Here is a 26,787-nt window from a genome sequence, read left to right on the forward strand (position 1 = left end):
TACCAACAACAGCAGCAGCAGCAGCAGCAGAAGCAGAGACTGTGGTGAAGTTGGCTTCCATAAGGATCCTGATTAAGCCTCTGTACAACAAGGCTAATTCAGGCCTAACTATCAACTATATGCCAATACTACTAATAATTACCGATAGGCCAAAGGTTGATAGCATCACAAAAACACGCGCACAAAAGCAAGCATCACATGCGATCCCTTGGATCTCTCTCCCTCTCCCTCACACACGCGCACATATGTAAATATAAATATAAATAAAAGTCCCAGTATGCTGATGAAGCTCAACGACGCAGCTGGGAATAAATAACGCACACCAGTATTTTCACGCCAGCAAATTTCTCCTTCCTCAATATGACTTCTCTTATTTAGCTGCCACCGTTCACGGTGCGAGCTATAGAAATTCCGTCCATTAATATTTATGCGAAGGGTGAAAGTTTATCCCGCGAATAAAGCGGTGAGGGAGCTGAGTTGGGTATTTCCTGCACGGTGGGGTCTGTCTTGTGTGAGGGGCGTCTGCTGTTATGAAATGTTATTATCTGTTGAGGCGCTGCGACTTATTACAAGTGGGATCCTATTTCTGAAGTTTGCCGTGCAGCAACCTCGAATCCACTGTTTCCCAAACAGTAAACTGCAGGTGCGTTGTTGATGTTGTTATTAATCCCCGATAGGAAATATCTTAACCTTGTAGGCAAGAGTGAAGGCGCTGAGTTGGCCTGTTGCCTGATTGATTAATTATTTTGTAATTCATTAATCACTTTCATAGGGCAAAAGGGCAACATCCTGCTACAGCAAATTGACTCCACTCCCCCACTTTCCTCCTCTTCCCTCTCCCCTCCTCCTCCTCCTCCTCCTCATCGAAGCGACCACACACACCACACGCGCGCATGCACACACGCACAAGGGCGAGACGCACGGTTTTGGGAGTCTTAAAAAAATACATGAAAAACTTTTCAAATTCATAAATTATAATTTAATACCAAGAACAAATTTACAGCAGAATGCTTGTTTACAATAAGCTAACACAAACAAACAAGAATTGTGTTCAACTATAAACTTTCACACACACTCACATATATCACTTGCAATTAATAATAATAATAATAATAATCATAAAAAAAGTATCTATACGTTATCAATACCCTGCAGTCATATATTTTTATATATTTATATAAAAACGTGGGTCAGTTTAAACTGTTCATAATTACAATCATGTATCATTCTCTGGTCCATATGTGGCTACGCACAGCCAAAGATCAGTGTTCAATCAGTGATCCCTTTTAATTCAACCACGACATGGTGTTTCTGTGTGTGGTGAAGAAAAGCCTCAAAACAAGGACAAAATTGCTAGCTTCCAAATGCACACACGCGTGCGCGAGCGCGCACACACGCACGCAGACACACGCTCACGCTCACACACGCACACACACACACACACACACGCACCACGGCACCTGTCAAACACCAAAGGAGCAATAACACTAAAGTTAAAATATCAGCTCCTTTTTTTTCCAAACCTGCTCACCCTGTTTAAGTCTGTAGCCTAATAATGAACGTCGTTTCTTTTCTTTTCTGTTTCTTTAAATACAAGGGCTAGTGTACTGAATGCACAGATTATATCTATACAGTCAAAAAATAAAAATAAAAATAAAATAAAAATAAGAGAGAGAGAGAAAGAGAGAGAAAACATTTACATTTATATATCAAAGGTAAAATAGGTTAGCGACCTGTGGCCATGCATTCACAGTCTAAATATACATGAAAAAGAAAACATTTGTAGTAATATGTATATACATTAAAAACATAACTTTCAGTGCTACTAGCTAAGTCTGCCACTCAATTTTGAAGACGTTGTATTACCGAGAGAGAGAGAGAGAGAAAAAAAATGGCAACCACAGATTTTTCTTAATCACATATACTTTGTATAAAGGAAAAACTCGTTGAAATGAATTGACCTATATTTACAAGAATACTGCCTCTAATCAGCGTTTCTCAAGTGGGATACACGACTGAAGTTTCAAATCTAATTGTGCCCTCCCCCACCCCACCAAAAAAAAAAAAGAAAAGAAAAAAAAGAAATGCTGTTTAGGCCTATAGTTTAACAACGTTTTGATAAGAAATCACATCATGCTTGTCAGGCACTTAATGCTTGAAGTGAATAAAGGGTGACATTTCAGGGACGCTTTAATAATACTGCTATTAAACACTACTCTCTGGCCAGGCTTCCAACTTTTATGACCCTTGACCTCTCCAACTTTTATTTTAAACGAGCCAATTATGCGCTCGGTTCAGTTTGAGCCACTGCAAACGCTCTTCGATGCGCATTTTACGCATTTTGAACAAACTGCCTTAAATACCTCAATAACAGCAGGTCTTATTGGCTACTTGTAGGAATCGTTCTCTTTTGATTCTTATTATTTCTTCAGACGTGTCCAATTGGAGAACTTGGAGACAAATATCCAGAGCTGGATGAGACGTGGAAGGTTATTCAAAAAGCCAAATCATTTAAATCATGTGGGCCCGTCATGTCTGCGAGCGTCAGATTAAGATTTTTAGTCAAAAACAGCAGTGGGAAAGAAAAGTGGATCCTGCGACTTCATAGTAATAAAGAGCAAAGAAATGTTCCCGCTGGGTCATAAAGTTGAACACGAACTCCAAAAACCTCCCTATTTAGCCCCAGATGGTATATTGGTCATCCTATAATATAAGTGCGCTTGCAGCATTAAGCCTAGATCATAAGCCTATTTCTCCTATTGCTGTGGTTTTAATTCTTTTTTAGAACTTTTTTTTTTATTATTATTTTTTACATTATTTCACCATTTCAAAATAAATCATTGTCTTAGAAAATAACACCACCTGTACTACAGAAATCACATAGGCCGGTTTGGAACCAGAAAGGAGGAACAAAGAAAGTACAAAACACAGCTATACATGGACACAGGACAAGTCATTTGAGAAAAGAAAATTCACGTTTTGTATTTTCCCTTTCTCCATTTTTTTTGTCATTTTTTTAACCCAAATTTTCATTTTTAAATGCACTTAATACTTAAAATTTTCCTTCTACGGATCAACAAAATCCCTTTTCCTTTTTTTCCTCATTTTCTTCTTTCAGTAAAAAAAAAAATGGATCGAAGCAGGTTGTTCTACGTGAACACTGGGAGCTTGTATCTGCCATTTTGAAAGTTCAGTGGATGTCTCAATTTTTTTTCTTTTTTCTTTTTTTTTTGAGTGGGGGGGTGGGGGGGATTCACAGTCATTTACGTCAATGTCTTTCTTCATGAAAGCCAGCCCCGTGTAACAGCCGGTTGGGTTTTTTTTTTTTTTTTTTTTTTTTTTTTATTCCTTCCACAAAAGCAGCTATAATCATTGTAGTCTCGCAGCCCCCCAACCCCAACCTTTTGTTTGTTCGTCTCCTTCTTGGTTTACTGAATTGACATGTAAGGCCAGTTAAAACTGCTCCCCGAAAGCAACATATCCCTGATGAGAGTTTCAATTGGGGTTTTACCTACCAATCGGACGAAAAATAATTGTTCTATGACCGAGGAAGAGACTGTGCGGAGGGAAGGCAAGCGAAGTAACAACTTCCCAAACCGTGTTGGCTGGTTGGGATACTGGCTCCGGACATATTCCTCCAGGGCGCACTGGGACTTCTCCTGCAAACTTTCCACATGGGCCACATCTGAGAGCCCACAAGCATCTGAGAGGAGGGGGGAAAGCAAATAAACATTAATAAAGTGTAACCCAAAGTGTTTCTCTCACTAGGAGCCCCTTTTCCCACTGTGGTTAGAGACTACAGCGGCAAATCATTGCTTGTCAAAAATCAATTATTTCAGGAAATTATTCCTATCGCCAAATGTACATGCGCGCCTGTCTCGAGGCTTGTTTTGATAAATAACGAGTACATTATTTTTAATGTGCGAGATTAATAATAATTTACAATCATAATAATAACACCGATCAGGACGATTAATTACTACATTATATACAGAATTAAAATGTAGCTCAACAATGTGATGGCAACTTAATTATATTTGTATTTTCTTAATTAGAAGTAAAGTAAAAATAACAATAATAAAAAAAAAAAGCCATCATGTGGGAGCAGATGAAAATGGCAGCCCCTGCTTCACCAACTATGTTCCCCTCGCTTATTTCTCTCGATAAAGCCATTTAAAAGTGAACTAAATAATTAAGCATATTCATGGCAAAAGACTGTTTCAGATGGGCCTATCTGTCGCAGTCAGAGGCAGAGAGAGGACGGGAGGAGGGGGGAGGGAGCGAGGGAAAGACTGGGAGACCTACTGACCTTTAGTGAGCAGAGATTTAGCTTGGAAAAAAAGGGCCCATAGCCTACGGAGTTGCCGTCATACTATAGGTTACCATCAGAGACGTATAATCACTATCTATGCTGCTGCTGCGAGTGGGCGGCAGCTGATAATGTGCCAAAAAACGCTTGTACGCGCCTTGGTTAAGTTTGTAAAGTTTATGCATGACAACAACCAAACCACCGAAGTAGCAAAGGCGTGCCATTCAACATACAACACACAGCTCGTGTTCAAGCCTTGGGGACTCAGGTATGAAGGAGACGCATTAAGCCATCGAGGGGCTATAAAGGATTAATAATAAAATACAATCGCCTGAAACGTGATTTACAGTTATTATTATTATTATTATTATTTATTAGAGGGGGCTAGCAAGCCAGCAGGAGAACAATAGTACAGCTACAGGGCTAGAAGACATAGAGAGGCTGATGGCTTGCAGGTATGGTGTCATTTCAAAGATATGCATTCACTCATCGGTGTAAATCTAATCCACATGTATTTTTTTTTATTATTGTTATTATTTTAATTTATTTATTTTATGGCGTTGCTAATGTAACAAAATAGCCGGGAAGTTTGGGTCGTGACCCAGTTCTGGAGCAAGTCCAGAGACGCCTTGAGTCCTACAAGGCGGAGAGAATATTTCTGCAAATAAAAATGAAAGCCGCCCCTCCTGTCACCGCTCAATAATCACACAAATACTGTTAGGGACTGGCACATTCGCAATTACAGCGGGTGCATGGGTTCCTACTTCCCCTTTTTTTTTCTCCCCCCCGCACATGTCTGTCCCCTAAATGACAAGAGAGCTCTGAAACCTTTGCTTTTACTGTGTGCAAATGGGACATTAGGCTTGTCTTTCTTTCTTTTTTTTTTTCCTATTCCCCTCCCCCTCGGAGCCTGACATCATTTATATCTGTCATTTCCTACAAACAAGACGTGGGGTGTACACGCATTGATAAATGGCTGAAAAATATCCAAGTGAGGAAATTCATCTGCAGGCTATTTGTTTTCCCTAAAAGTGGACTAGTGTGACGCTTAAAGGGAATTATTATTATGGGGGGATCATTTAACTAATGCTGGAGTCTTTCAGTTAGGCTCGCACGTTCCCTTTGCTTTTACTGTCAATTTAAATTAAAAATTTCCTGTGTGGTCATGCAAAAAAAATAAAAAAATTTCCAGTGTGTGCCTGTGTGTGTCTGATAAATCAGTTTATTAATCAAGTGGTTTTAAAATTTAGTAGCCTAGGGCCTGGCCAAAAGCCCTTGACCGTGAAGGCAGCATAAGTGAACATTTAAGTACAATGTTCATCTAACACAAGCAGCAGCCTCCAGCCAGAGCAGATATATTTAGGTCAGCGTTGATTTAGCTGATGCCAGTGTGCAAGTTTAGTGACATTCACACACACTGAACTTGAGTGTGCCAGTCTATTGTCTTACCTGTGGTGAAGAGCACAATTGCCTTTAAGCAGCTATATTCAGCAGAGTCAACGTGCAAAGCTTTGAGCTTCTCCACTTGTTCTTGGAAGATCCTAATGTGGTCCATAAAGGCCACCACTCTGTCCGCAGACATGGGGGAGGCGTGAAGGCCAGCCGCCGCCAGGAGAGGAGCCACATGCAGGGGCATGGAGCACTGCGCCGCGTTGAGCACAAATAACTCACTCCACGTCAACCTCAGCAGAGCCACCTGGTCGGTGATCTGAAGGTCTGGAAAGAAGGGAATATTCCTGGCCCACTCCACGGCACTGAAGAGCATCCTGGCTGCTAGTTCACAAATGTTCTCGATGCCCATTATGTTGTTGGGTTGCATGCACTGGCTGCCATACCGGGACGTCGGGTAGGGCTCCGCTCTCAACAGAAGAGAGATATATCCGGATAAGTAGGAATGGCAGTGGAGTGGGTCTCCATTTGTCAAGGCGAACTGACCGTGGTGTGGCTGTGTGGGTGGCACCCGTCCCCTTTGCACGGCTGCAGTAAAAAGAGAAACTGCAGATATTGAAGCCTGAATTCTACAAATGATCACACACTCAATCTGAACAACAAGGCAGCTGTTAAATATCAGAATATTAGACATTTTTTTTTAAAAAAAGTGCAGAAACGTTAAATGTGAAGATCTGGAAAATACACAACACACAGCATGGTTATGGGAGATCAAAACACACACACACACACACACGCTCACACACACACGCGAGTTTTAAAACAGACGTGCTGCCCGGATAATAATCGGACTGTGGTGTGACAAATCATGTAGTGAAACAGCAGAGATGCGCTTTAAACACATTTCACACAAGGCTAGCACATGTGCGGCTTTAAAATGATGTTATTCGGCAACAGCAACATGAGCTGGCTGTGAAGGAACACAAAGAGGGCAAGGGAGACCTTGCATGTTTAACCCTTAACCTACTTAGCAATTCATCTCGTTTTACCATACATGCAGGCCTATTTTCGCCACATATTCGCAATAATTGTCGGGGTTTAATCGGAGGTTTTTGTGCGCACAAATTCAAGCTAGTGTCCGGCTCCGAACACAGTGAACAAGGCAGCGGGATAGATGCAGCCGGAACACGCTGTATCTCCTAATTCGCCACTCGCCATAATAGCGCAGAAAGCTATATCTGTTCAATAGAGATGTATCTCACACAGCCGCGTCTAAATATAAATTTGATAGCCTAAGCCCGGCCGGGGGTCGGATCTCATTTGTTAAATGCAGAGACATAATGCTCTGGAGCTGGATACTGTAGCGCAACGCTAAAAGGGAAAATCCGGCGAGCCCCGTCTCCGGCTCGGCACACAGCGGCTCCATTGCGTGCTCCAGCCGCACAACATCGGAGGGAGTGATCGGGAGAAAGAGAAAAGGCAAAACGGGGGCGACGTAATGTGGCTTCATGTCTGGAAGCCTACAAGCACACAGACGCACACACACGGATAGGAAAACAAAAAGTCCCAATACCTTCCCGTCTCATGCCGACTTTAAGGCATTTTTTGAGGCGGCAGTACTGACACTGATTGCGGTGGTGTTGGTCGATTGGACAATTCCTGTTGGCACGGCATGTGTAAGTGAGGTTCCGTCGTACGCTCCGTTTGAAGAAGCTTTTGCAGCCCTCGCAAGTAAACTGGCCGTAGTGTTTGCCACTAGATTTATCCCCACACACCACGCATTCAATGTGCTGTGGCTGCTTCTCCGACTGCTGCGTCGTCTGGTTCGTCGGCGTGGACTGTGTGTTGTTCGGGGGTCCTTGGACCGGAGTCTGAGGGGTCGGAGGGGCGACCTGAGAGGCTGTCAGATTCAACTGGCCTGGTTGAGGGGTGGGAAGAGATAGTCCTCCTTGGGTCTGCGAGGAAAGGGTGCCTTGGGTGTCAGCCACATCGTCCTGGGAGCCTCTCCACACTACCATTGCCATATCTATCAGTCAACGTAAAGAAACTTTTTGTCTGCCGTTTTGGTGTCGCGGTGGATAACGTCTCAGGGAAACGCGGTAAACTGGGATTAAGAGCCAGACACACAAAATGTCAGATCTAGCCTACGATGAATCCACTCTGGATCTCCCGAAAAAACTGTCGATTTATTGCTGTTGGAGACGCTGCGAAGCACGTTTTCAAAACTGATGCGATGGCGAGCTGAGTCGCTGCCTTGCGCTTAAAGGCCAAGTCCAGGGGCGCTTACAGTCAGCCATCCAGCACGGCCATCAATGGCAAAGGTAGGCTAAATATTAAAAAAGGACCAGCCGAGGTAGCATGGACTGTTCAGTCAGTGATGGAGCAGGTTGATAACACCGTGCCCGCAGCAGCATAAAACAATTGGTGAGCACACTGTAGCAGCCACTATCAAGTTCCAGCACAAGTCTTGGAGAAAATCACCAACTGGGTTAAAAAAAAAAGAAAAAAAAAGAAAAGAAAATCGCGTCTTCTTCCTTTTCTCCTGGTGAGGTAGCGCCAGCGAGCGCGCAGCTGAAGCCAATGTTTTTGAGAGCTTGGAATATGAAGACAACTCTCCCCTCAAAAAAGCGAAAGCACTAAAAAACCCAAAACAAAAAAAAAACTAAGATCACCACCTACAAACCTCCTCCGTGCGCTGGAAAATAATAGGAAAAAGGAGTAGAGAATCAAAGTGATCAAATATGTTAAAAAGGCGGAGGTTAGGAAGTGATTTGCGATTGGTAGGAGCCGGGCTGGCAGAATGCTTTCTCTCTGATCAGCTCACTGAGCTCTCTATATAGTGAACTTTGACACGACTGCTGCAACTTAGCACACGTTACCATGGAGATCGGCTGCCATATAAGGAAAGAGAGTGTGTTTGACTGGTCAGAGCTCAGGGACCTCCCCCTGAACCCCATTGGCTAGTCGGCACTTGTGCTACTTGGTACCTTGCCAGAGCCAGCATGGAGGTCGAGAGGGCCGCTTGGTCCTAAAAAGAGACGTGTTTCGGGAAGAGGAATCATTTCTAGTCACTCAAATCGCCCAGACTATAAGATACACTCACATGCAGCCCTGTAAAGCTTTAGCAATTTCAGTCCCCCCATCCTCAAAAAAAAAGCAAATAAATAAATAAATACAAAAATCAATTCTTTGCCTCATATCGCGCTACAATATATCCGGTAGCCTTATAACAAGCTGAAATATCCGTGGAGATTTAGTCTCTGAGACACAGATGCACCTTCTGGGCATGATCTGTGTTCATTACAATCTTGATCCTTTAGGTATGTGGATATAAAGACACGAAACACACACACAAAAGGAGAGAAGTAAAAGCACGCCGGCTGTATGATGCTCGCCAACGTTATTTAGGATAATAGTAATTAAAACAGCATTATAGCAGCATATGCAGAGCAAAGCCAGACACCCACCAGGTGAACAAGACAATAATAATGTCACCTGCGCTGTATAATATATATATTTGTTTTAATGTTTGCATAAGTTCTCATATCTCCGCAGGTTTATATATTGTTAAGTGCGTCTTATCACACCAGATGCCATTCATCACCATCCAGACCACTCATAAAAATGTAATGGAAAGCTACTGAAACCGTCTGCGCGCCCGCTGCAGCCCTGCAAATCCTCCTGGCTGCTCATCCACAGGGTCAGCGGGGCCAAACCTGGGTCTCAAAAGTCACAGCTTTGTCGGTATGTGGTCAGAACCTGAAGCTTTAGATAGGAAGTACATTTAAAAAAGCCACTCGAGGTCAACAGGCCGTGCCCTCCACATTAAGGCGGAGTGGAGTCACTTCTCGGAAAGCAACACAAAGCCATTTGGGGTCGTTTAGAGTCTTAGAATATTTCTCAGATGTGGCCCCAAAAATGAAGTTTGAAACAAAGAGAAGGAAGGACTCAGAGCACGTAACAGAGTGTTAGCAGATAATCAGATTTGTCGGCTGCACATTTAATAATATTATAGCCTTGCGTTCAAAACAGCGGTAAAGACAGTTTTACTTACAATAAACCACAGGTTCTCATCAAAGTTCAACTAGGTAAATCTTGACAGAGTGACACAGATGAACCTATACAGCCTGGTCAGTGTGCTAGTCTGTGGAGGGAGCAGCACAGGCAGCATGCATTGTCCCAGCGTGTATTACAGTATATGGGTGCCCCCTAGCGTATGAAATTTCCTTGCTTCAAATAAGATTCAATTTAGAGGAGCCATCCGACACGGAAACCGCTTCAGTCTCGTCTCTCTCATCGACCAAACTAACGAGCACCATTTTAAACTGATGACTGTTTGTTTAAATTCTGTTTTACATGACTTGGACGGCGAAGCTTTGGGAGTTGCCAAAGTTGGATTTACTTTTTCGCCACTTCAGGCAGTCCCGGCGGTGGTATTTAGACCAATTATGTCTTTATTCTAAAACAAATTAGCCGATTATTTTGTCTGCATCACTATTTTGTCGGTTTTATTTACAGATCCCGTGAACACGGAGAGTCTGTAAATAAATTAGAAGGTATCGACTTATCCAGGACGCCGTTTTGCTTCAAATGGTAAGTATACCTTTTGCGTTCTTTATTGTGATAAATGAGCGAACGAGCAGCGCTTTCTTGTTCTGCTTTAAATTAAATACTGCATTAAATAAGCGGACAGGCTTATTTGTCAGAATAAAAGACGTGCCGCTGCAGACAGAACACAGAAACGTACATATACGGTATTTCTACAGTGCGCATTGAACACGGACGACTCTGTCAGTCATTCTCGCTTATTATCCAAGCGTTAATTTATATTATGATCACAACAAACCCAACCAGTCTGCAAATACCCATTCATAAAGTAATTTGATAGTGATAGTGAGACAGGAGGCTGTATTCTTGCAGTAACAGACCTACCAAATGCATATGTTGCTGATTCGTCCGTAGCGGGATGCATCTTCTCTCTTATTCAGAATATATTTAGTCTTCCCTTTTTCGACACAGTGCACAGATTGAAACTGGCAGAGCTTCCTCTCCAACAGACGGGATCAAACACAAAAAAAAATTCACGCTGTTTATTGGAAAACTGCAATGTCTGACCATGCAAAAACTTTGGAGAGCCGAAACAAACAGACTGATTCACGTCATGTGTTGTTGAGCGAGAAATTGGAAATATAAGGTGACGTGTCGTCCGAGCAGAATATCATTTGACTGCCTCTGGATGTGATAAGTAGCATAAGCTTTACAGCCAGCAAGAGATCATGTGCGCCTTTTTCTCTCCTACAGTAATATGGCCAAAACGCGCTTGCACGCCGCTGCTTTGTGTGGGCTACTGAGGAGAGAGGGAGGGGGTGAAGTCTGAACAGACACCTGTCTTTAAGTGTGGCGAGCAAGCGTTGGGAGATTCTGCATATTAGAAAAATAAACCGACTCTGGACGTAAAGGCGCAATATGAGCTGGGAGTGAAGCTGCAATTACCGCAGAATAATATTTACATTTATTAATATAAATTCACAGTTTTCTATGATTAACTGGACGCTTAAGAGCAACAGTGACCAGGCAATTTTTTTTATATAATAATAACAACAATTAGTATTATATATTATTTATAACAGTACATATTTACATATTATATTATAATAATAATATTTTTTGAAGATACATTTCCAGGAATTGTACATTATACTGAGGGTTGGATTAAATTATGATAGCCCAATTAACCTTGCGTAAATCTACGCAGAAATCTACGCAGCTTTGTCACGCGTAAACATTTCGCGCATTAACACAATTGATTTGCTATTAAACCCTATTCCGCCTCACTATTATAAAAAAATCTACCTTTTTTTTTATTATTATTATTTTTATTATACCCCGGCTTTAAAACTTTCCTGTGTGTGATTTGTACTCCTTCTTCCTTTAAGCAGCAGATAAAAGCGCCAGTCTCTATATGCTCAGCAAGCCTGCGTGCAGCACAACAATAGCGCAGCCCAACGGGATCAGTATCGATTATGAAGAGACAGAGGATGTCGTCTGCGCTAAATATTTACTGATCACACACAAATAGCTGGGTCTTTAACGATTTCCCATGCTCCGGCTGCGAGAAAGGGACTAAATCACTTTATTATTGTTAGTAAAACAAAGCACACACTCTGGAAGACAGCAGTGGAGGAGTGTTGATTCGGATGATTGCAGTTAAATGAATCGATAATAGTTGAGATTTACGGCCGGTCATATATATAGACATATATCTATCTATATATAAATAGATGTAGATATATACATATATCATATGATAAACTGTCTCGGGCGATCCGATTTAATTATTTTGCAAAAACCGAAATTAAAAATAAAAAAATAAAAAAATCATTTTTAAAAAATATTTTATTTGAATTAAAAGGAATTAATATAAATTTATGTACAAAAACAATCTGAAACTATCAGATACCATCTATAAAGGGAGCCTCTCCTGATGACGGCTAAAAATCTCTCTCACACTTGTGTAAAATGTCAAAACTGAGAGAGAAGGGGGAAAAAAAAGTTGACTTTAATCTTATCTCTGCCTTCACCAAGTCCTTCATGCAGATAGAGGGATACTGACCCGGAGGTCTGCAAGTTCCCGGCCTGATTAACCCTTCCAGACCCGCGCAGGAGCAAAGGTTAACCAGGCTAATCAACTTCAAGAGTCTGATTGAATTAGATGACTGTGGAATCAGGACAGAAACTAAATTGTGCCACTTAAAAAACACCCCGAAAAAGGAACAGCCTGGACACTTTTGACAAATGGCACAATTTGAATTAATATATATATATATATTTTAAAAATTGAGAAATTCTGTCCAGATAACTGGACATAACATACAACAGGTACAAAATTACACATTTCCTGTGTAGTATCCAGCACACACCAGTTGTTGTGTTCATGTTGGGTAAAGATCACTTTGATTGATAGTAGTTATGCCCCATATGTCACAGCCTTTGGATCTATTGCATAATATCAGGCAGCACCCTTTTAAAGTTTTATCACTTTATATAAAAATTGTGATGCTAACCCATTTGCAATGAAGGGAGAAAAAATTATCAGAGTCAAATGTCTGCCGCTACATTTGGTTTGTTTGGGTAATGAATGTCTGGAGACAAAACATGAAGTGTCAATGAGTCATTTTAGACCCTTTATAAACAAAGCAAAACACAAGTTAAACATTCTCATGGAAGAATATTTAAAAATTTCATGATGTAAAAGATTTGATAACTGTGGAAGAAGATAATGTTTCTATTTTAGATATGTGTTAACTGTAACAATCTGTAACTGTATCCTTATTGGTACTTTTAATTCTACAGGCTTTAATGACAAAATCTGTCTTTTAAATTGAGTTTCCGTCTTTTTGGCCTCGTGATAATATGTCTAACCTCTATTATGCTAAGTACCACGGTAAATGTGGTGCGTAAGCACTCAGATGGTATGCGTTTCGAACCATAAGTATATAGTGAGGGAAAAAGGTGTGTATTTTAAGCAGAAATACATGTTAGTTGGTGCCGTTTCACACGAGTCCATTCAGCGTTGTAGATCACTTTCTCTCTGTCTGCATGCCCCAAGGGCCGCTATCTAAAAAGGCAATAGATCCCAGATAGCTCACTGTGTTCAATTTGCCAATGACAGATTATAGTGCCAATTTAAACAGATAGGGATCAATTTGTCTCAATGATCACTCTTTAGGCTGTCAGCCAGCGCACTCTTAATGTATTTGTAAATGCTTATTGTTTGAATCATTGCTGTTCGGTTTAAAGTGATCAAAACATGCAGAGAGAAGGATGAGTGGTGTAAACGCTCTGCTGTTTTGGCTGCTAAAGACCGCATAGATGGAGCATGCATTATGATTACTTCAGGCAGCAGCAGCACTGTAGCAGCAGTGACCAGAGGGTCAATGGTTTAACTCTAAGGACTCACTGGGAAAGTCTGGGTAGGGGGAATTGTGTGATAAGTGCTCTCTAACCCCCAGAAACTACTGCTGAAGTACCCTTCGGCAAAGCAGCTTAAATCCCATCTGTCCCAGTGGAGCTGCACAGCGACCATCAGCACAACACTGCAGTTCTACCAACAGGCACTTGTGATATGTGTCTCTTTGAGCCCTCTCTTTTCTTTTTAAAAGGCGAGAGTGGGCAGTCCACTTGGCTCACACTCTTTTTTTTTTCTCTCCTCTCTCTCTCTCTCCATGTACTCACGGTGAAAAAGTTTGGGCGAAGACACAAGAGAGAAAGCCGTGGCAGCGTTGAGTCCCGAGCCAGACACGGCTCACATGTGGCCCCAAAGGCAGCAGACAGCGTATTGAATTACTGTAACTTAAGGTGTAATGTGGTAGCAGTGTGGGATATGTAAAAACTATAGAAACGGATGTAGAGGAGGCTTACCTCAGCCGCAGCTTCGGCTTACACGTCAGTGTTAAGGATAAGGCTTATTTTCTTAACCTTCATTAGCAACCATTTATTAGTTATAACGACAGCCTTCCCGTGGAGACGGCCAGATCAGTAGATTGACCAGCAATATAAGATACTGCATCAGCAGCATTATTCCTCTACTAATTCATTTCTTTTATACAGACATGTTTGGAGTATAAGGACTCATAGATGCACAATGGTAAAGTTGCACTTAAATTAGCGTTCTTGTGGCCGTAAGAGATGTCCACCTACTGTAAGTATTGGTGTTTGAGTTGTTACTACAGCAGCCAGTTACTGTTTGCTCTCTATGTGCAGTGGTGACTAATAAAGTTTTAAGATACAACCTGTGTTGTGACTGCTTTTCTTCATGTAATGACCTGATGTTACATCTTCTGTTTTTCCATTTCCATCGTGATAGTTATTTGCATTTTGAACTTGTACCATTTTCACTGCAACTTTGGTTTCAAAGACGTGACAACATATCGTTAAAACGACTGAAAGGGCGGCCCACTGTTTAATTATTATTTTTTTTTCTCCTCTGTTTCACTCCTTGGCTCCACCGATTCTGTCATACGTCTTAATCAGAAAAACACCGCCTGCCAATGTTGTTGCTTGCGGTTTAGCCCAAGTCCACGTGCTGCAATCACCATTATTTGTCTTTCTAAAGTTTTTATTTAACAACTATTTTTGTGGTGTGATTGTGAAGAATTAGGATATCTGAAAAACGTCCACAGCCGTCTGTCCACGATCCAGAAGTTTCTCGAGCGCTAATCAAGCACAAACGGCAGGAAGCGAAAATTATTCGAGGAGCGCATGCCTTGTTTTACCTCTAGCTACGGGGCTAAATGTGTCAGCTGATCTAAGCGCGGGTCTTTAATAAAGTTAAACTGAACCCCGGCAACAAAGGCTGCCGGCTGAGAAATCAATCCAGCTGAGATACTTTGTTATAGGAAGGCATTTCTGTGCGAAAGTGCTGCAGACATTAATTTTAACGGTGAAGAAAACCAGCAGCCTGTGAATATCGACTAAGATAACTACAGCTCTACTTCTACAGGTACTGAATGAACATTTGTTCATAGAAGATGGTGCGTAGTAGTAGCACATATCGCCACTTCAGGGTTTTCAATCGCACACATCCACATGTGATCAATGGTCCTTGCGAAGTGATGGGAGGGAATAAAAGCTTGAGTGAATGTGAATGGGATTTGGTTAAGAACTCGGCACCAACAATGGCTCCTTATGAAAGAGAGGATATTTCCTTTATGTGCACGGTGACAATCAAGCATGTAAGAAGGCAAGGATCACTTATTTACAAGATCTTAGTTACTTTTCTTCAAATGAGGTTAAGCAGAAGCCTCTTCGATTCTCCTTACAAACGTCAGCAGAGCTGCAGAATAAGAGTCGCTCTTGCTAAAAAGAAATTGAGAGGGGATTTGTGGACATGTGATGGCAGCTGGAGGTCGGGGGTCAGAGGTTAGAAAGTCACAACTTACTGAGTTTGCGAATATATTTTTTTGACCAATACTTATTCTGGTTAAGCTATTAAATACTAACATCCAGCCTGAATTCAAATACCTATAGCTGCTTAGTAAAACAGATTCAGGAGTCATGGTTTTTGGTTTCCGCCATCACTGAGTGATCGGCGTTGGCATACGTAAAAGTGCGAGGGCACGAAGAGGAGACGTAACCATCAGCATGTTTTTCTGGTGCAAAATAAAACACTTGACACTCAACAACTCCCTCTGTCACACATCTGGCTGTGAACGGCCGTAATTGACGCCAATTTAGTAATTTAAAGATTTCGAAATTTGATTCAAAGCTCAATCTTCACCAAGATGACCCTCGGTTAGTGCAAGGTATGTGCCAGATCATCAGACCCTAGAATTAAACGCAGCGCAGACAATGGCGTCGCAACGATTCACGAGGGGAGCATTTAGACGACTGCCACTGTGATGAAGTGATTAGTTCATGTCTGTAAGCTAACGCAATCCTGTATTTTAATATTTAGTTTTCATTCACTCTTTATCCACGGGCAGCTCGTTCATTTTGTTAGGAAAAATCAACTGTAAACTGCTACACATATATTATGTAACAGGAGAACACAGGGTTTAATGTTCAACAAGTGTTTGCATGAGGAAGAAGAAGAAGAAAACTCATTAAAAACAATGCCACAGACAACAAAGACGTGGTGAACCCGCAGGAAACCCTTGTGACCTAATCAGCTTTGGTGAATCACAGTCAGAGTTCCATCTGTTTGCGGATCAATCGACAGGCGTAACAGAGCTGTAAACAACAATGCAGGCTGCGCAGCCACCGACGTCTGGCGTGGAGAAACTGGAAGGCATTAAAGCAAACGGAGAAACGGGAATGAACTTATTAGCCGAGCGTAAACACCAAAAAAGACAAGAGCCACTGGATCATCACCACCGTCTTTGTACTGAAAACAAATGCATTAAACCGCTGTAATTTCCATGACAACAGCTGGCACAGGAGTATGTGCCCTCTGGCAGCGGCGTCAAAAAAAAATAAAAAAAATAAATAAGAGTGGCCGCACATGCCTTGTGTGTGAAGTTGGGAAGCCTCATCTGGCTTGCAAAGGAGAGGAAAACAACACATATGTGTCTTGCAGCCAACAAGACAAAGCTTCAGTTGGTGCCCATTAAATCACTAATTGAGTGAAGAAAGACTCGCAGCAGCTAACTGTGCTGGTGCTGATGAGGTAGTAAGCACTAGGAAATTACATGGCACTGAAATTATGTTTGAAATTCAGCAATGACCCCCTTCTTTTGGAATTTTATGCCTGTATCTATATGTAATTTATACAATAGTACTTTTGTGGGTAATTCAATGGTAGAAAGGAAACTCTTTTTTTTTAATAAATGCATTTCACTGAGCATAATAATTGACTTTAATTTACATTTTGAGTAGATATGCAGCAAGACACAGATAACTGTACCCCTAATATCTGTTGTGCACATTCTGGCTCACATAGTTTCTTGATCATTCACTACCTCACACTCAGCATTTTTTTTTCTACCGTCTTTTCAGCCATAATGCCATTAACCATTATATATACCATATATACCATTATATTTGGAATAATCTTATTTCAGGGGAGGATTTATAGCGTTTCAAATAGACCGCACTGGAGCGTTAACTAATACTAATACTTTTTTGATCCAGATTTTCCTGTATGAATGAAACACTAGTAAAGCTTAGCCTGTTAAAAAAAAAAAAAAAGGGTGTGACAGATCCCTTCGAGGAGACATACAGTAGGGGACAAATCTGTACAGTCAGGTTGAATAACTGACATGGCAAAGAGTTCACAATGCAAGGATTAGAGCCTATAGAGGAAAACTCAGAGGCAAGATGGAATCATTGTGCGCGCAGGCTCACATTGCAGCGTGTGTTATATCACATGAGACCCCTCAGATCTCTGGCTGAATCCCGAAAGGTCGAGCCAGCGCGTTCGGAGACTTTACACGTCAGCAACTCGTGCCTCAGAAGTAAATGAGTAAATTGAGTGCGTAGCGTACGAGGAAAATAAACACGCTTATTAATCAACGGTGAGATACCTATATGCCCGCACTCGTGTTATTTACGCGCCTTTTACAGATCCCCAGCCTGTCTAAAAACTAGCAGTGGTGCGATATTTACCACCTTCTCCGCATGATAGAGACACCTCAGTTTGCGTCCGAACTCGCTCCGCCCAAACGTTCAGCTGCAGTGATGTGATAAAACGGTGGCGCTCATGAAAAACGCCACAGTTTATTTAAACACCATATTGTTTGCAGCTCAAGGTGAAAATAATGGCACAAGCTACACGGATGCACATAATGATATGGGTTCACATAGCCGGGGTGCGAAAGAAAAAAAAAAAAGAAGAAAGTAAGAGCCGTTTCATCAAGCTAATTGCCTGTTTGTGAGAGGGAGCAAACTTTTCTACCAGCACTCTATTATGGAGGCTCTTTCTTAATCATAAATAGAGCTCTTGTATCCCAGAGGGACTTGCTATTCTAATTTACAATTGAACTAAAGACCAAAGCTATCAATCTTTCACAGACACTTTATTTCTGCCCCCCTTCCCTCTTGTAATTGTGGTGACATAACCATAAACAACAGAGAAAAGGCGGCTGTGACTGATCTGTGGAAATGACAGCATTAACACATGAGCTGCACATAAGCACTGCCATCCGCACGCACGCACGCACGCACGCACGCACGCACGCACGCACGCACGCACGCACGCACGCACGCACGCACGCACGCACGCACGCACGCACGCACGCACGCACGCGGACACAAACCCACACTGAGGTGCAGTTAGTGCACACACGGCACAGTGACGCGCAATTTAAATAGATAAACAAGGTGGTTGCAAGAACTCTTCCTGGCACATAAGGATGATGATAAGACTTAATAAATCTCAATAGTCGGGAGTCAAAATAGGAAGACGATGCCAAACTGACACTTTAAGGGGATATTAAACTCCTTGAATGGTTTATATTGTAACCAAGTGTTAATTATAAATATATAATTTACTATCTCTTTATAGTTCAGCTATAAACAATAATAAAAAAAGACATTTTGGTTGCCAGGTTGTGAAAAAACAAACCCGTTGACAGAAGTTTACGCTGTTGTGCTGTCACTAAGTATGTAAAAATACTCTCAGGTCCCTCTCCTCCCAGTGAGATATAAAACTTTGCAGCTACAGCTAGATACCAAGCCATTACAAGGGCCAGAAGTTCTAGGATACAGCTGTAAAGTTCACAACCTGGCAACCCAAACATTGTCCTTATTGCCTCATAACTGATGACGTTATAAACACTTTACAAAAGGTGCCTTATCAGAAAGTAGCACAGATAAATCTCGTCGCCGTTTAAAACGATTGCTCAAGGCAACAGGAGAGTCCGGCCGCTACGGCAGCTTTACATCACCTCTGCAACAAAGCACAGAGGAGCTCTCATGCCATCGGCGCGCCACCGCGTAGCCCTCGGACACATTCCTGCCCGCAGTGGCCGGTGCAGTGTCACCGCTGCCGCGCCGCGCCCCGCGATGCCTTTAATGATGAGTCTTTTCATTAATGAGTTAATGCAAAAACTCTCAATGTCATCAGCAAAGATAAGAGGGAAGAAAGCGCGGCATTGTACACATAATGACAGGCTCCCTGCCTGCCCCTGAGATGTCACGGGTCAGCCATGTTAAGAATGTGTGTGCCCAATCATCCACTGATCTTTATCTGGTGGGCCTGCAGCTAACCATGACATGGGCCCAATCAGGGGTGCTGATGAATGGACAAAGAGGCCCTTGAATTGTTGAAGCTGCCACATGACTGCTTCTCTACTAAATCATGATGACATTAGCAATCAATATACCAATTACCGAACAAGATATTAAACATGTTCTGCAAAGCAATGATCTATACAAAGTATTTACTGTACACTTCAAGGATTTGTAAGGTTTGTGTAAATCATACTGTCACTACTGGTTTACAGGTTTTCGCGCTATCCATCACGCTCATAATGACAGATTTTAACAAACCGCCGCGGTGAAAAAAAAAAACGGCCACAAAAGCCGGTCCAATGTCTCTAATTATGGTTTGCAGTCAACTGCGCATTCAGAAACGAAGGGACTGGTTGTGATCTTAATTTATTTAAGCCTTTTAAAAAGAACCCACAATGATACACAAAGTGACAAATTAGGATCTCGGATGACTTTGGATTCCACAATGAGATGGAATATAAAAGGTTGTGGAGATAAATTCCAGACGTCACTGACATCATAAAAACCTGACAAATTGTAATAACGGTCTGTGTAATCCACACCACTGTCATTCTCGTCTCTTCAAGCTCTCCCTGACACAGTCATAGTCTCAGATTCAAGTCTGCAGCCAGGTTTAGACAAAAAGCCCCATCCGGTCCAGTGGCATTTTGTCTCGTACTACATTATCTGAAATCAAACGCTCTATTCCACTCCCACCGTTCCATATAGAACAATCAGTCCGGCCCTAATGTGGGAATGTCTGTAATCCTCACAAAAGGACGCTGACATTTATACCCAGCAGAAATGAATTAGACAGGGCCCAGATTCCTCCAGTGGCTTTGTGCATGCTACACTAGACTGGGTGGATAGATAATGACACTTTATTACAGGGTCATTATGGCAGGTAGCTCTCAACGATGAAAAGGCAGGTCTAGTCAACATGGACAGCTGTGAGACAGGTGACCCAGCATGTTAACAAATATGGCAAATGGGCATTATGGGACTAATGAATTCAAAAGAAGCTCCGGGGGAAAGATCAACATAATACCCGGGCTCGTCTAAGGATTGCCAAGAAAGATACACATCGTAAGGCTGGTTTAAGGAAGTATTCTCAACTATTGTGACCTCGCTTTCCCACAGTATTGGAAGATGAATGGGGTAAGAAGGAGAAATGCTTCGTCACATACGGCGTGCCTCATAACTTGGCTTGGTGTACAAAAACTAAAATTAAGTTTGTAAGAGTGAGTGCGTGAAAACTGCTGCTGCACTTTAACTCAAGGACCGTTTGTGATGTGCAGTGAGATTTGAAGCTTAGCTATGGCTCATGTTGCTCTGCGTTGAAGTGGGTTTAGCGTCCAACTCGTCAGAAAGTGTTTTGTTCAAATTGACGCTTCTGCAAAGGTTTAAAAATGACTCTTATTATTGAGTACTGGAAGGCGCGTTCATTAATTTTGAAGGGAGCCAGCCTAGCAGTCATCCCGTTTCCAGTCATTATGCTAATTATGCTAAGCTAGACTAATTACTTCCCGACTTCAGGTTCAAAATAACTGCACCACATGAGACTGGTACCAGTCTTCTCACCTAACTCTGAGAAAGCTGAGAGTCCAGGTTTCCCATTAAAGTTTTGTTGAATGAAGTTTTATGTCATCTGAATACAGGCTCTAAGGACAGATTGTAAAGCATCCTTGAGGCAGATTTGCAACATTGGATTATAGAAATAAAACTGACTTTACTTCAACAGACACATTAATACAATGCACTAAATCAGCACAATCCTACCACAGCCTTTGGAATGGGTGTATTGATCATGGTCACAGCTGTAAATGACATCAGGCCACGATAGACGTCGCGATGATGATACCTTGACAAACTCGAGTTTAATACTGCGCAGAAGGATTGGAGCGCATTTCACTTGGCTTCAAATTTGCACAATCCATTTAACAGCTGAGAATTTACGAGCCCAAGGACTCGACCGGATGTCACTCTGAGGTAAGACGTTTTCCCTTTTTAGAAGTGTCCAAAATCTAAAAGTAACAACAGCATAGAAGCGAATTTCACATTTCTATCAAACAGCTCAGAATTGTCTCCATGAACATGCCGTGGAGTCCAATAAGAGGAAAAAAATAAAAAAATACTGGTACAGGTGGACTCCAGTGTGAAGTGAAATATTAAAATGGACACATCCGCCTTTCCAGTTCCAGTCCTACCAGTCACAGGGTCAGGTTGCTGTTGGTATATCGATGCTTCTTACAGAACTTGGATGTTCATCCTGTTCTTTTGTCACTGTGCCAAACGTTTACCCAATGAGATCAGTCTAGGTGGCTGCAAATCCTATAACATGAGATTAGCCCTTTTGACTTCACAGACAAGTTAATGGCATTAGCTAATGTATGAACAATAGAATACCTCTGTGCGCTTTCTGATATCTCACGCTGAGAGACACACAAGCGCTTTGTTCAGGAGTCGACTATTTGCTTTGAATTCTCAGATCAGGTAAATCCACTGATGTTGGTCTTTACTGCGCAAAAGGCGACATTTTTAAAGAGAAAAAAAATTAAAAACAAAGTCTTCCTTGTCGTGTGTGCTGAGCATATTTTCTAGTGTGAATTTCTCTAAGTACTCATCACAGCAAGTGATTCTGATCACGTACTGTATGTGCTATTAGTAGGTCATAGGATGCACAAGTGGTTTAACACTGTACCTGGTAAATAGAGGTCAGCCTGACAATGGCAGGACTAATCAGATGCTAGTAGCTCTTTCACCTCCAGTTTGTTGGGTTCCTTGAACTGAAACTGTAGGTTATGTGAGGATGAGCCTAAAAAGCCTCAAGATGTTGCTCTGGTGTGACCCACTGAATACCCCGGAGAAGCATTTATGGCAAGTGGTCAAAGACAAGATTTGCTGTGACAGCTTTCCCCCGTGTGCAGACTATGTGAGCCAGTGCATACTGTATTACACTGCAACTTTGACACAGTAGAGCCAGTGGTGGTGCTGTAGTGTTTTAAAAGGTGTATGTCAAACTTTAAGTATTTTCCCATAAATTATTTTTGAGCATAAAGTCTGTAAAATAAAATAAAGCTTAATGGTGGAATTTATGGTGGTAAGTTAACCAAAGAATTAAACCAACTTTTGAATCAAATACTGAAAATAAATGACAAATTAATTGAAAAATTAATTGGAAAAAAAAGGTCAATAAAGTAACTGGTCAATCAACTAAATACAATATTCTGTGACAGTTTGAATTCAGCCCAGTTCCATTCAGTTTAAAGGTCCAATGTAAGGAGATAAACCAAAACATTGTCTGTAAGCAATTAGCAACAGCTTTTAAATGGAAAGAAACCTCATACAGAACCAGACTTAATTCAGTATATAACAGTTGGGATTAGAGGAGAGTAGGCACTAATCAGAAAAAAAAAAAAAAAACTTCAGAATTCAGTTAAAGCCATGTGTGTAAAACCGTGACAGATCACAAACAGCAACAAAAAGAAATGTTGCTTTTGTGATTTCCAGTTGTAAGAAGCTGAGCGTGAGGCTTGAGAGTGAATTAAAATTAAGTTTAGGGCTCAGGTTGATTAATAATCTTCAAGGTTGGTGCCACTCCTCCTCCTCCTCCTCCTCCTCCTCCAATCTGCACGACTAGGGGGTAGATTTATTTAGACTTGTTCAGTGGGAATGGACAACAATAAAACAGCACAATTAAGGATCATAACTCGTACGTGAACGAGGGAGGCCGTATGATATTATGTCACAAAAATTGGCAAAACTAGAGGGAGAGTTCAAAGCACAGCCAAGAGTGAAAGTCCCCCTCCAGCCAGTGAACTTTGTGACCTGTGGGCTTTCCATGTGACCCCACCAATAAGAAATGCCTTAGGTAATTTGAATCAAGTGGAGGTGTGTCACTTTCAAACAGACTCAGCCGAATCGGCCTGCCGGAGCAGCGCAGTGCTCCCCTGACCAGATGTTTGTGCTTTTTTTTTTTTTCTTCTTTTTATTATTAAAGAAGAAGGAGAAGCTGATAGTTGCAGGTGCAAGGCTGACATGAGGGCCAGCTTTACAGGCTTTCATAAAGGGGGATATCCATTGCCTGTGTTTAATCAGAGCCAGTGGGACGGGATGGGATTCATTGCTCTTTGATGGAGAGCACTGTTATGAAGATGGACAGTCACTTTGCTCTCTAAGTGAAACCATCGTTTAGCCTCAATTCCCAGAGAAAAGGGCCATTTGTTATCCACAGGGGAGTGCAGCAGGGGTGGTTATGCTAGGTGGAGGCTGCATGCATTTTCCACACGATTACCATGCATAGGCACACATTTATGCTCAGCGAGAACTGTCTATGCCAACGCCGCGGCAGCACACAATATAGACTTTGAATATCCCTCGCTCTAATACCAGCAGAATAAACTGACACACATGAACACACACCTGTGCATGATTGGTATGTGGGTCTGTGCACACACGCACAGGAGTCACAGGAGTTCATCTGCTGGTGGTGCATATTCACAGATAGTGACTATGTAAAAAAGCAGTTTTTATTCATTCATTATTAAATCTCTTTGACAATATACAACATGTGTAAAGTAACTGGTGTGTAATCAAGTTTAGCCAATGAAGCCACATGGTGAACGATAAGGAATGATTGTAGTTGCAGTTAATGACAACATCAGGAACTGTGGTCACTTGTATGGAATTCAGGCTTTCACCTAAATACAAAAAGGACAGAGTCTCTTAAGTTGCATTGGACACTGGCGCTGGGCGTAATTTATAAGCTGTGAAAATCATTCCGCATGGATGTAATTCCCATGGACACAGAGCTGAATTATCACCACTTTCTTAAACTCAAAGAGCAGATAAGACCCCTTTAAAAAAAAAAAAAAGAGAGAAAAAAAAGGAATAAAAAAAGTCGGCCCTATTAGCAGTCTGTCCACTCTTATCAGTACTGACCTCCGTGCGTCTGTTGAGATTCATTTAAAGACAGGTTTATCAAACTGTTTCTTCACTAACAGGAAAAGAATGAGCCTTGTCAAAAGGAGGGGTGCGACGAAGGAGACGGGTCTATGTTTAGCTTTAATTTCTCACTCAGTCGTCCGAGCGGGCGAGAATTACACCATGTATCATCCTCACAAAGGCGCGGCGCTCACCTTGTTCAGGAGTTTGGACTCCAAATCTAATATGCTAAGTGGGAGAGTGTCTGAAAGGTTAATATACAGGAGAAAGGGCTTTTGATTGGACATGAGTTATTATTAATGATAATAACTAATCAAATTAAAGTGAATTAATTTGCTAAATTAGATATTGTGTCACACCGTACGGCGCACATACCATCACAGTCACAAAATAATGGTATTGGGTCTGACATGTCCCTAATTTTCTGGCGCTGTTCCACGCTATCCTTGCTTTAGCTTTTAGTGATTTTAAATCTCCCCGCTGTATCCACTTTCAGGAATTTTCCAGATCCATTGTTTTGTTTCTAAATAACTGAGCTTGACAGGCTCGCCTTAGACCAGTGCTTTATTGTATCAGGGTATCTGTGCCTTTTCAGCCACATGTTGTATTTCACACTTGCATTGCCCTGTCTCAGCTATCATGCCTTTGTTGTGTTTAATGGTATCTCCAGCCTTGGACCACTGATACCAGCTGAGCGGTCAGAGTGTTAGCACTCCTCAATATCTATTACAATTAGTTTTTGATTAAGGAACCCCGCGCGGCTGTTTGAAGCCTTTAATGTTGTGTCAACTGGATGATGATGGAGAGAGCAGCGTGGACGCCTCCCAGTAACAAAGCGGCCAGTAAAAGGCTCAGAGTGAACCATTTTATCTTCCTAATGGAAACCAGATGACCTTTCTTTTCTTTTTTTTTCTCTTTCTCAAGTTTTTCTTGAGGTGATACTGTCTCCGAATATTCTTTCGCTCATGTAATTTATCCCGGGGTCTTTGGCAGCATCATTTCATGTTTGGCGTGGGCCGGTGATTTTGACACCTTAAAGTAAAGCATACGTATCAGCTCAGATGTACAACAGGCCAACCGGCTTTAAAGATTACGCAATTAGCTCAAGGGAAGCTACAGTTCTATTTCATTCTGAAAAGGCAGGTTTTAAGATTTTCAAAATAAAACCGTCCTTGCAGTTGCAAAACTCGAAATCAATGGGAGAGTTTGGAGAATGATATCCCTTGCCAAGTGTGTGTGGTTTAAGGGCGGAGATGGGTACAGTGTTTAAACAAGTTCACGTCAGAGCGATTTCTGTTCTCGAACTTTAATAATTACCCCAGAGACAGCCAAGTGAGTGATTTGTTAATCGCAATAAATCGTTGCTTCAGTCTTTTTCGGTGGTGATTTTAGTTGTAAGTTTTGGAAGAAGGAAACAGGAAGTCAATGGCAGCTGCTTGTCTTGATTAATTTAGCATACAAACAGTAAAACATAAAGGTCAGCGTTTTCCCTGGCTGTCAAAAGTGCAAACTTTCACAACAAAGTCCAAAGAAAATGACAACTTCCCACCAAATATATCTTGAACTAAGCGAATCAGAGGCATCTGGAAGTCCTCGGCTATACCGAGGTTCATTATCTCTCAAAAACAACACACAGAACACTTTTCCTAGGTTATTCATTTATGATAGATCATTTAGACTGCCATTCTAAATATTTTACTCAGCGACCACCATTATTAAGTCTAAAAAGTTGTTCTCTAAACACTGCCTGCTGAGGAGTTTCAAAGCAGTCAAAGCATTTCATAAATAAACATGTGAAGAAGTCCAAAGGTCGAACAACTACCGACTTTCTGTATCTTAAAAAGCTGCAAAAATATTCACGTTTGAACTCTGCCGGTTTTGAGTGATCACACGTTGGAAGTGATTCACAGAGGAACGAGCTCTCCGAAAGTACCCTGCTCGGTTACCAGAGGAATGCGAGAGAGCAATAAAAATAGTTGTCTGCATTTCATCAAAATAAACTGAATGATCCTCGCATAAAGCTTCTGTGATGTTCTGTTGAAACGTAAAGCGCCGTTTCCTGTGTGACCAACGATGTGATCACAGACTGTTGCTGTCGCTGGCTCTGACACTGAATAACCGGCTGACTCGAGTTTTCTTTCAGTAAAAAAAAAAAAAAATGATAAATTGGTCAGGTAATCAATCACTGATTAACTTTTTTTTTTTTTAAAAGGCATGAAAAAAGTGATCCTTACATCATATGACAGTGGAAAAATAATTACACTTTCCCCCCTTTCATTAACAATCTCTGCGATATTTATATATATATATAAATATATATAAAAAATACATAAATTCTTAGCATACTGAAGGCCTTTCCAATGTTTGACACTGCTGAGGACTGTGAGCCCTCTATGTCACACTCACAAACATGAAGGGGAGATAAAAAAGTCCTG

At 41.6% G+C, this 26,787-nt stretch overlaps 1 protein-coding gene and 1 long non-coding RNA gene across 3 annotated transcripts; one reads left to right on the forward strand and one right to left on the reverse strand.

The window, feature by feature from the left end:
- Window positions 1-956: 956 nt before the first annotated feature.
- Window positions 957-8,577, reverse strand: nr2f2 (nuclear receptor subfamily 2, group F, member 2). Of its 2 annotated transcripts, none has more exons than XM_047595527.1 (3): window positions 7,272-8,577; window positions 5,759-6,304; window positions 957-3,703 (listed from the first exon to the last, which is right to left on the reverse strand). In XM_047595527.1, the coding sequence occupies exons 1-3, from the start codon at window positions 7,720-7,722 to the stop codon at window positions 3,429-3,431; spliced, it is 1,272 nt and encodes a 423-aa protein (XP_047451483.1). In that variant the 5' UTR covers window positions 7,723-8,577; the 3' UTR covers window positions 957-3,428. The 2 variants fall into 2 exon arrangements, with proteins under 2 accessions (XP_047451483.1, XP_047451484.1); XM_047595528.1 differs by having other exon boundaries at window positions 5,759-6,286; window positions 7,272-8,572.
- An 896-nt stretch (window positions 8,578-9,473) lies between these two features.
- On the forward strand, window positions 9,474-14,489 carry LOC125014459. The gene is made up of 3 exons (XR_007113514.1): window positions 9,474-10,131; window positions 10,217-10,291; window positions 13,944-14,489. It is a non-coding gene; the product is annotated as an uncharacterized LOC125014459 (long non-coding RNA).
- The last annotated feature ends 12,298 nt before the right edge of the window (window positions 14,490-26,787 follow it).

The sequence above is a fragment of the Mugil cephalus genome, chromosome 10 (genome assembly GCF_022458985.1).
Source record: "Mugil cephalus isolate CIBA_MC_2020 chromosome 10, CIBA_Mcephalus_1.1, whole genome shotgun sequence".
Classification (NCBI taxonomy): Eukaryota; Metazoa; Chordata; class Actinopteri; order Mugiliformes; family Mugilidae; genus Mugil; species Mugil cephalus.